Source organism: Salmo trutta, chromosome 6 (genome assembly GCF_901001165.1).
Source record: "Salmo trutta chromosome 6, fSalTru1.1, whole genome shotgun sequence".
Lineage (NCBI taxonomy): Eukaryota > Metazoa > Chordata > Actinopteri > Salmoniformes > Salmonidae > Salmo > Salmo trutta.
In genome coordinates, this window is record NC_042962.1 from 14,317,879 (window position 1) to 14,329,735 (window position 11,857).

Here is an 11,857-nt window from a genome sequence, read left to right on the forward strand (position 1 = left end):
ACACCATGCTCTACCAACTGAGCCACAGGGAAGACAGGGAAGACATGCACTGTCAACTGTGGGACCTTATATAGACAGGTGTGTCCCTTTCCAAATAATGTCCAATCAATTGGATTTACCACAGACTCCAATCAAGGCGTAGAAACATCTCAAGGATGATCAATGGAAACAGGATGCACCTGAGCTCAATTTCGAGTCTCATAGCAAAGGGTCTGAATGCTTATGTAAATAAGGTATGTTTTTTATTTTGAATACATTTGCAAAAATGTCTAAAAAACTGTTATGCTTTGTCATTATGGGGTATTGTGTGTAGATTGCTGAGGAAAAAAACATTTGATCCATTTTAGAATAAGGCTGTAACGTAATAAAATGTGGAAAAAGTCAAGGGGTCTGAACACTTTCCGAAGGCACTGTACAGTACTTCCATAACTCAGGCGTTTTGTTTTACACCCCGATGCGTGCTCATGTTTAAGTGTTGTCATCCGGTTGGTGTTGTGATGCGTAGGTGACTGATTGCAAACATTCTGCCGAAGAGTGAAAGGTCAGAGCAGCAGTTAGGGGATGAGAGCGAGTTACTGCGTCTGCTGCAGCAGGACTGGCTTTCTGCCCCATTGAACACAGTCCAATAACCAACGACATGTTAATCAACAGCCCAGTGGCTCAGACTGGCCCATGGGAATGTGGGTGGATGTACAGTAGATTATGAAAATAAATTCCTCTTGACTTTTCTTCAGCTATTTTGTGATAGTGTAGTCTTTTTGGTATCGACACAGTGTGAAAATACAGCTTGGACCGATCACCACACTTCTGCGTAGGAGGCAGTGTGATGGAGCTTGTTGTCTGTGTATTCTATCTGTACCTCATATAATATCTGCGTGCACAGTTAGACGAGACCTGCGCTCCACTCTGCTGTGCAGGGGCTTTATTGACCCAACGGGTATGAGATGTGGTAAAAAAGGCACAGTAGAACTGTTGGGGTCTGGCAAAGGGATCAGGATCTGGCAAACAAACAGTGGCAGCATTAGCAGTGGCAGCATTAGCAGTGGCAGCATTGCCCGTAGAAAGGTTTACCTAAAAAACACTGCACAGAGTAAACTGGTAAGGCCCAAGGGAGGCATTAGGGACCTGGCTGAGGTTTCTGACAGACGACATCCTCGTTCCGTCACAGTTTGTACTTTCAATAATCCTCGTCTCTCTCTCTTGCTTTGTAACAGCATACTGAGGACAAACTGTAGGATGGCAGGAAGGGGAAGGGGAGAGCGGGATCATATATGGCTGCTCCTGCCTCTCCAATGGGGTGCATTTCTAACACCCTCCCAACTCAAACCAGGGTGGTCAGCTTGTCTATGAGGTCGTCGATGGTGTAGACCATGAGCCTGATGTCATCCTTCTCAGCCATGCGGTGCTGGCCGTGGCGGCGTAGGATGACGTCCACGTCGGGGCTGAGGACGCGCTCGGCCACTTGCATGGAGATGTGCCAGGGCACGTCGTCGTCCTTCAGGCCGTGGATGAGCCTCACAGGGCAGGTGATGGGGATGGGGCTCTGGAGGACACAGTGGTTCTCCGCCTCGTTCAGGAAGCCAATAGTGAACGTGTAGGTTCCCTCCTCGCTGTGCTTGGTGGGCACAGTCAGCACGCCCTTCTCTTCAATCTCCTTACGCACCTGTGGTGAAATGGGATCAATTCCATTTGAAATAAAACAATGAATTGACATTCACATAGAGCATTTTATTTCACTTCACCACTCCCTGAATAGAAATGGAATTAGCACAAAGACCCTGGTCATAACCACACATTTATGATGTCCTCGCTCACCTCTAAAGACATTGACTTGAAGGCTGTGACGATGTGGTCTGCTGCCGTGGATATGCCCACCAGAGCCGCAGTCTTCTCCGGCCTGGCGATAGCTGCCAACAGCATGAGCCAGCCGCCCATACTAGACCCTACCATGATCTAAACAGAGAGACCATGGGGAAAGACATGATTACGTTAAAGATGCCTTGATCTAGGATAGGGAGCAATGGTACATAGAAATACCAACAGTTTGATATGGATTGCTTCGCTTGTCTCCTCCCCTTGTCTCCTCATCTTCTTTCTTCCATTTGAACCGACTCTTCTGCAGAGAAGCACCATGGTCATCTAGCTATCGCTACAATGGACAGAAGTAGTTTCTAAAAACAGATGTGATTCTAACCAGGGGAATTTATTTTCCAATCGTTCCATTCCGAGCACAACCCCTCTGTATTTCGCTCAGTTGGAGTGTTCCAACCAGAATAATAAAGAACTGGTTTGATCCAGAAAAAGTAATGGTTCATATAGTTCCTTCTCATACATTTCCCTGTGAACTCAACATACTGGAGCTTTTACATTTATGCCATTCATTTACTCCGCCAATTAGTGTGGATGGAGAAGCTTGCTATGGAACGGTAAGCTAGTTGTTTACATGACATGAATTGTAATGTGTTTAGGCTATTACTAGTATTATAACGTCACTAAATTACAGAATTACATACCAGATATGAAGAATATTTTGGGAACAATTTTTAAAAATGATTAACCAGTTCTCAAGATTTGAAAATAACGGTACTGTTCCGGAACACTAAAAGATCACTTTCAGTTTTTCCGTTCCTGGAAAAATATTATTTTTTCGGTTTTTGGTTCTGTTCCCTGAATCAGTTCCAAATCATCATCATCATCATCACAAGGACATTGGGAGTAATATGACTCTGGCCCTGCTAATGGTCTCATTCACTAGCTGTGTGTCTGATGAATGTCAAGCAGAACCCTGAAGCCTGGCATGGCAGGCTATGCTACTCTGGTAATGATTGAACGTGTGTGACGTGAACTTTACAATGGTGGTGTGAGATGCTGTTTAATTTGTGTGACAGTGCCCACTTGTGGAAACATGTGACACTAACACCACCAACGTTTGAATTCAACAACACTAATACAGAACCACAGTTTTGTTTTTATACAGATTCCAACTGAAATCTTACACAACAAATAGAGTAAATATTATGGAGGGCAAAATTATCACAGCATATTTTGAAATATCAATGTCATGTAAGAGACGGTCTATAACTGGGTTATAAAGTCAAACCAGTCTTTGAGCGCTTAAACGCAGATCTGAAAATACAAAACACTTTAATAATGAACAAAATGAAATACCAATTTGAATCCCACCAAATACATACATAAATACGAGAGTTATCTAAAGGCTAGTTTAGATAGGATTCTAGATCCAGTGGAGAGTTATTTTACCTGTGGACCCTCTGTTAGTTCATCCAACACGAAGAGGACGTCTTTCTTCCAGGTGCCGATGGTCCCGTCAGTGAACACCCCCTCTGATAACCCATGGCCTGTGTAGTCAAACCTGGGGAAACACAAACACAACATGAGCCTGGAGGACCAGTCAGACATACAATAAAACATGGGAAATAATCTGGCTACTAAGCTAGCGTAAAAACTCAGAGAGCAGTGTATTTGGGTAACATGAGTTAGAGGGTGGTCTATTTGCGTAACATACAGGCTATCAATCAATCAAATGTATTAATAAAAGTTTTTTACATCAGCAAATGTCACAAAGTGCTACACAGAAACCCAGCCTAAAACCCCAAACAGCAAGCAATGCAGAGATAGAAGCATGGAAAAACTCCCTAGAAAGGCAGGAACCTAGGAAGAAACCTAGAAAGGAACAAGGCTCTGAGGGGTGGCCAGTCCTCTTCTGGCTGTGCAAGATGGAGATTATAAGAGGACATGGCCATTGAAGCCAGATCGTTCTTCAAGATGTTCAAACATTCATAGATGACCAGCAGGGTCAAATAATAATCAGTGTTTGTAGAGGGTGCAACAGGTCAGCACCTCAGGAGTAAATGGGTTCGAAAGCTAGGGGGTCTATTCAGGCAATGAACATCAGGATAGAGGTTTGGCTAAGGTACGCCTACCTCAGATATTCAGATTCAGGGGGTATATTTGGGTAATGTGCCACGGTCTAAAGGACGATATCAACATGGTATTTCTATAACATGGTTTATTAGGCCATACAATTTATATTAAAATGTTCACTCAATTTCCTTTTCTTAAAAGTGAGGTGAGCAAGAGCGAATAAAATACTATAGCAACCTTTGTTCAACACCTATAACCTAATCAAAAGATTTTAGCAACTTGGGAAGGCTACAAGAGGCAAAGTTCAGCCATAATTTGAAAGTTAGTTGTGTACCAGTATGTCTTTACTGGAAGCTTGAGGTAATGACTTATGCCATAATCATGCAATTTTATTTATTTGTATTTATATTTGTGAAAAACATTTAATTACATTTTAGTCATTTAGCAGACGCTCTTATCTAGAGTGATTAGGGTTAAGTGCCTTGCCCTGGGGCCCACACAGATTTTTCACCTAATCAGCTCGGGGATACGAACCAGCGGCCTTTCAGTTCCTGGCCCAACGCTCTTAACCACTAGGTTACCTGCCGCTGTGTATTGCGTTACACAGCGGCAGGTAGAGTACAGTACCTAAGGTATGAGTGTCCTAGCGACCTGCAGAACTCCTCCAGGGCCTCTGCTTTCTGGCCGTTCATGTTGGATCCATACCCAGGCAGGAAGACCACGCCTGGACTCTTCCCCTTTACCCTGCGGTAGGCCAGCTTGGGGAGCTCTGGCCTCGTTGCATACTGTACAGAGGACTTCTGTCTCACACCTGTAGGACAAACACACACAATATGTGCCAATTGACTATGATAGAATTAGAATAAGTGATTTAATGCAATAGTTGAGAATGGAGTGCGTCTTTAAGAACGGCGTGTAAAATGTAGGTTGTATTTGGGTGATTTGTGAAATCCCCTTGAAAGATCAAATCAGGGTGAAGTCAAGGCAAGGAATGATCAGCTGAGGCATTCTTATGTAACATTTAGAAAACTGAATTGGGCCAGTGCTGTGGGACAAGACCTCGTTGACGTCACCAGAGTGAAAGCTACCGAACAGACCCTGATACAGCAGACTATGACGTGATGCAATTCAGGTGAAAATGTGTTACTTATCACAATGTAAAAACAATTCAAAACAGAATAACATTACAAGCCTAGAAAATTGTAACGCAAAATGTTATACTTAATTTAATTAACAGCATTTGCATTGATGTCTAAAAAGTAGGCTACCCTAGGTGCTTTTAGCAATGCTAGAACTGGCATAACACAGTTTCTCTGGACCCCTGCAAGGTCGTAGTTCGCCCCCCTGAAAAAATAAACAATCGAATGAGTCTGCCAGACAGCCATTCACAAAGTATAGATTACAGATCGCTGTCCATTGTGTTGAAACTGCGACATGTGTATGCGGCTGCCTATCGAATTGATGATAGGCTTTCTGTGGTGCCAGGGCATGTAGCCTATAGCTTTGCCTTAGCTAATGGATAAATGTTACAACTATTTGGTTGTTATTTTCCCATGATAAGCAGGGCGTCCATTTAGGCTGCTGGCTGACGGATTGTAAAATAAATGCTCGATACAACAGCATACTAATCTGCAACCAATTGATTTTGTTTAGAATATACAGCTGTCCTGTACAGCCTACCTGAACCTGCATGACATGCGCCATCCTCACGGTCTCTCCCAGCATGGATAGAAATTTGTTGTGCGTAAAACCAGTCTATTAATGCCAATCTCTTTTTTGTTCTACGTAGAGGCCTATAGTAACAACAATATGCGACAGTGTCGCCTTGCATTTTTGTGTTCAAATGTTCTCACCACGACCTGTAGGTCCAGGTTGCGGGCCTGACTATTTTCAATACTGAGTACTGACAACCCAGACAGTCATTCCTGAGACATTGTGCATTATATGTCCATTGCGCTGCACACAATTTAAACTTAGTCTTGAATGATGCATGACTAGATATACCAGAGATAAGGGACTGTTGATATTACAACCACACAATTGAAACGGCAGTTCACCAGTATGAACAAAATCGCAATCTGCTTTTTTTTGTTTGAGCCCTCAAGAACAGCTGTCATTTAAAGATGATAATCTGTTTGCATCTGCCAATGTATTGACTGTCCAGTATCCACATGACCTGTCCTCAGAGCTTCCTATACAGTTCATCTCTGTCCTCAGAGCTTCCTATACAGTTCATCTCTGTCCTCAGAGCTTCCTATACAGTTCATCTCTGTCCTCAGAGCTTCCTATACAGTTCATCTCTGTCCTCAGAGCTTCCTATACAGTTCATCTCTGTCCTCAGAGCTTCCTATACAGTTCATCTCTGTCCTCAGAGCTTCCTATACAGTTCATCTCTGTCCTCAGAGCTTCCTATACAGTTCATCTCTGTCCTCAGAGCTTCCTATACAGTTCATCTCTGTCCTCAGAGCTTCCTATACAGTTCATCTCTGTCCTCAGAGCTTCCTATACAGTTCATCTCTGTCCTCAGAGCTTCCTATACAGTTCATCTCTGTCCTCAGAGCTTCCTATACAGTTCATCTCTGTCCTCAGAGCTTCGCTTCCTATACAGTTCATCTCTGTCCTCAGCGCTTCCTATACAGTTCATCTCTGTCCTCAGAGCTTCCTATACAGTTCATCTCTGTCCTCAGAGCTTCCTATACAGTTCATCTCTGTCCTCAGAGCTTCCTATACAGTTCATCTCTGTCCTCAGAGCTTCCTATACAGTTCATCTCTGTCCTCAGAGCTTCCTATACAGTTCATCTCTGTCCTCAGAGCTTCCTATACAGTTCATCTCTGTCCTCAGAGCTTCCTATACAGTTCATCTCTGTCCTCAGAGCTTCCTATACAGTTCATCTCTGTCCTCAGAGCTTCCTATACAGTTCATCTCTGTCCGTAACGTGTTGAGGCTGGCAATTAAGGAGGATATGAGATGCTCAATTAATGATGTTGCAGATCTGCTGTATTTGAAGCACCACTCCCTTCTGCCCAGTTTCCCTGATGTACTATGGAACATACATTTAACAGACTTTCTAAACATGGGTCTGTAGACCCACTTTTCTCTCCGATTAGCGCATGTCAAAATAAAAGTCCTGCACGTGCACCATACCTGCCCAAAAAAAGTAAGAACTTGTGGAGGACTTTTATTTTGACATGAGGTAAGCAGAGAGGGACTGACCTTGCTGAGAAACTGCATGGGTCTACAACAGACCCACGTTTGGAAATTCTGTTAATTATACTTTCCATTAGATGCTTTTTTTCTCTAATTCCCCCCTGCATAAGGACCAAGCCTACAGACAATCAAAAGAGTAAGTTGAAATAAAATATTATTTCATTTCTGGCTTTCAGCAGACTATTTAAAAAAAAAGTTGCAAGCCAATTCCCAGTAACGCAAGTGTGTAAATACCATAGAGATAGATAGAGGACTCATCTTTGTATCTGTGCCATTGTAGTGTCTCTGAAAGCACATGACATGACTCCAACAGGGTCACAATGAAGTTGGAAGTCCCACTCAGTTTGACGTCAATCAAAACGGTGAAAGCTCTCAATGGCTCAGCCCATGCTAACGCAGCCTTTTGGCTACTTGAGGCCTCTATCATTCTCTATGGTAAATACTAGCGTTGCAAAAAGAAGCTACTCCTGCATTTTAAACTGGGAGACTGTGCAAACCATAGACATTAAAACCAGTAAATGATGATAGCGCTGATGTACGTCATCCACGTATTCCTATGGAAAACTCACGATGGCGCATGAAGCTGGAAGTATTTGAATTTGAAGCACGCCATATCAGATTACTTTTGAGGAGATGTAAAACTCCCTTGGAATCATATTAACGGCCATTGTGTACATTGCCCATGTGTCATCAATGGGCCGTGTGGTCCATTCTGGGCGATTCTGGGACAAGGACTCGACTCATACCCTGATTTTGATAAGGATCATGGCGAAAGTGGTCGTAACGAGCAAAGGATCATGGTCGATGTAGTTGTTTTCATCCTGCCTGAGAGCGCCAACCTTAAAGGTGCTACACATAGGATTTCTTAGAATTTTTGCATTGTAATTTCTGAAAATGTCCATAACATATCTGACGCTTATAGAGGAATGATAGTGTTTAACAGTATTACTTACCCGCCAGTGTTGTGTCTGGCTGTGATATTAGCCTATTGATTTCTCCCGCCGGAGGGGCATCTGTTGTCAAAATGGGGAAGCTGTTCTGACTTTGTGGAAATAGCTTTGTCATTTCCTGGTTGCTAAAATTCTACACTGTTTGCTCAATTTCAGAATATGTGATAAAAACAAGCACTGAATAGTGTAGGGAATTGTATCATCTAAATTGCTGTGAAATAATATATTTTCAATAACAAATATGTATAAAATGACAGAATTGCACAAAATATGTTTATAAAAAGGCCAAATTCTTCCCAGACCCAAGAACAACAAATGTTCCCCATGTGTGCAACTTCTGTAAGCTCCTATACTCTACTGGTCTATACCACTACGCAAATGTGATGATATGCATGCACTGCTTTATTATAAAGGTGATTTATTTTTCTCCATCTGTTCCGGTACCTCAAGCTTCCCAGGTCACCCCCCTCTCGCACTCACTTTTGGTTCCACCACCTCCCTATTTACGCAACAAATTCTAAAACAGAGAAATATTGACATTTCATAAATTACATGACCGTCCCCTAGAATAGACTTTAAAAAAATACTAAACCCTCCCTTTGACTGAAATTGAAAAAGCATGACTGTCACGTCCTGACCAGTAAAGGGGTTATTTGTTATTGTAGTTTGGTCAGGACGTGGCAGGGGGTATTTGTTTTATGTGGTTCGGGGTGGTTGTGTGTTTAGTAGGGTGTTTGATTTATTATTCCGGGTTTTGGGCAATGTTCTATGGTTATGTATTTCTATGTTTAGTCTAGTATTTTGTATTTCTATGCTTAGTTAATTGGGGATTGGACTCAATTGGAGGCAGGTGTTTTCTAGTTGCCTCTGATTGAGGGTTCTATATATAGGTATGTGTTTGTTTTAGTGTTTTGTGGGAGATTGTGCTGTGTATAGCTAGCTCTATGCCTTACCGGCCTGTTATTAGTTGTTGTGTACGTGTTTATTTTGGTTTACCTTCTTTGTCCGTTGAAATAAAAGAAGATGAGTGCACATTTCCCCGCCGCGTCTTGGTCCGCTAAACCCTATGACAACCGTGACAATGACACTCCCCCATCTTCCTCCAGGTACCCATTCTGTACATTTCGATCCATCCCTAACCAATGATGGCTAACATCAACCACTTTTGAACATATACAGTGCATTCAGACCCCTTGACTTTTTCCACATTTTGTAACGTTAGCCTTACTCTAAAATGGATTTGATTATTTTCCCCCCTCAATCCACACACAATATCCCATAATGACAAAGCAAAAACAGGTTTAAAATTTTTTTGAAAATGTATTACAAATAAAACACTTAAATATCACATTTACATAAGTATTCAGAACCTTCAATGAGTACTTTATTGAAGCAACTTTGGCAGCGATTACAGCCTTGAGTATGATGCCACAAGCTTGGGACACCTGTATTTGGGGAGTTTCTCCCATTCTTCTCTGCAGATCCTCTCAAGCTCTGTCAGGTTGGATGGGGAGTGTCACTGTACAGCTTTTTCAGGTCTCTCAAGCGATGTTCGATCGGGTTCAAGTCTGGGTTCTGGCTGGGCCACTCAAGGACATTCAGAGACTTGTCCTGAAGTCACTCCTGCGTTGTCTAGGCTGTGTGCTTAGGGTCGTTGTCCTGTTGGAAGGTGAACCTTCGCCTCAGTCTGAGGTCCTGAGTGTTCTGTAGCAGGTTATCTTCAAGGGTCTCTTTGTACTTTGCTCCGTTCATCTTTCCCTCGATCCTGACACATCTTCCAGTCTCTGCCAGTGAAAAACATCCCCACAGCATCATGCAGCCACCACCATGCTTCACCGTATGGATGGTGCCAGGTTTCCTCCATACGTGATGCTAGGCTTTCAGGCCAAAGAGTTCAATCTTGGTTTCATCAGACCAGAGAATCTTGTTTCTCATAGTCAGAGTCCTTTAGGTGCCTTTTGGAAAACTCCAAGCTGGCTGTCATATTCCTTTTACTGAGGAGTGGATTCCATCTGGCCACCAAAAAGGCCTGATTGGTGGAGTTCTGCTGAGATGGTTGTCCTTCTGGTAGGTCCTCCCATGTCCACAGAGGAACTCTGCCAGAGTGACCATCGGGTTCTTGGTAACCTCCCTTGACCAAGGCCCTGCTCCCCTGATTGCTCAGTTTGGCCGGGCGGTCAGCTCTAGTTAGTCTTGGTGATTCCGAACTTCTTCCATTTAAGAATGATGGAGGCCACTGTTTTCTTGGGGACCTTCAATGCTGCAGACATTTTTTATTACCCTTCCTCAAATCTGTCCCTCGACACAATCCTGTCTCGGAGTTCTTCGGACAATTCCTTCAAACTCATGGCTTGGTTTTTTCTCTGATGTGCACTGTCAACTGTGGGACCTTATATAGACGGGTGTGTGCCTTTCCAAATCATGTCCAATCAATTGAATTTACCACAGGTGGACTCCAATCAAGGCGTAGAAACATCTCAAAGATGATCAATGGAAACAGAATGCACCTGAGGTCAATTTTGAGTATCATAGCAAAGGGTCTGAATACTTATGTAAATAAGGTATTTCTGTTTTTATTTGTAATAAATTTGCAAAAATTCAACTTTAGAATAAAGCTGTACCATAGCAAAATGTGGAAAAAGGGAAGGGGTCTGAATACTTTCCTAATGCACTGTAACGCCTTTTACTTCCAAAAAGCAGAATAGGGTTGTTTTACCTTTATTTAACTAGGCAAGTCAGTTAAGAACAAATTCTTATTTTCAATGAAGGCCTGATTCAGAAATGTAGATATGATGGTAATGAGGAAATAAAGGTTATCAGCATGTGTGGTTTGTTTATTCTGCAGCAGCATATGTTATTGGAGTAATTTACAAATGTTCTTAACATTACAAAATGGACTCATTAAGTGATCGTTATGTGAAACGCAATCACACCCACTTGAATATGATTATAGTTCCATTTCAACTTTAACCCCCAGAGGCGTATTACTTCCCTAAATGTACATGTCATTTTCACCTTGTCAGCTCAGGGATTCGATCTTACAACCTTTCGGTTACTAGACCAACGCTCTAAGGCTACCTGCCATTGTCTCCCACAATGCTTTGTTTCTGACTGCGGTTTGTAAGGAGGAACTGCAGTCGAAAGTTCATGACCTTTGATCACATGGTTGTTGTAAAGGTCATGCGGTCGACATGTAGTAGCAAGTCGGACTATTTTTATACCCATAATGCAACACATTGTTAATGGCTGTGACCGTTGGTCAACGTGTTGACAAAAGTGATACGCTCGAACGCGCCCATTCCTTACCAGCATTGATTGTGCGGTATCTAAGAATATGCAAGTGCTGCGCAGTTTATATGTGCATGAGCAAACAAATACATTCAGATGACGGGGTCTGCCGCTGGGTTGTCACCAGTTACCACAGCCACGAAGTCAAAATTGGCTATATCATAATAATTTATGAAAACAAAAAGTTGCTTAATATAAGGATAGGGTGAAGTTTAAAATCATTTTAGGAAGATAAATTGTAGAAATAGGCTGGGTTTATGACTTTGTGGCTGTGGTACCTAGTGCCGAGCCTGCCTCTGCCACATTCCCTCCTCTATTTTGTTTACTTTTTATAAACGAAGCCTGTAAGTTTTCCCGTGAAACGGTACACATCGAACCGTAGTATCATACTCACCTCCCAAAGCCTTTGGCGAGAGAGTAGCGACTGCTCCATCCCTCAAAATGTGAGAAAGTCCTTTGCGACAGGACTTCAGGGCGACAGCTGCCATATCTCTGACTTCACCACCCACTGCGGAAATATCGCGAG

General features: G+C 42.7%; 1 protein-coding gene across 1 annotated transcript; it reads right to left on the reverse strand.

Moving 5' to 3' along the window:
• Positions 1-737: 737 nt before the first annotated feature.
• Positions 738-11,857, reverse strand: LOC115195498 (mycophenolic acid acyl-glucuronide esterase, mitochondrial). Its single transcript, XM_029755393.1, has 5 exons — positions 11,726-11,857; positions 4,513-4,696; positions 3,262-3,373; positions 1,816-1,953; positions 738-1,663 (listed from the first exon to the last, which is right to left on the reverse strand). The coding sequence occupies exons 1-5, from the start codon at positions 11,817-11,819 to the stop codon at positions 1,322-1,324; spliced, it is 870 nt and encodes a 289-aa protein (XP_029611253.1). The 5' UTR covers positions 11,820-11,857; the 3' UTR covers positions 738-1,321.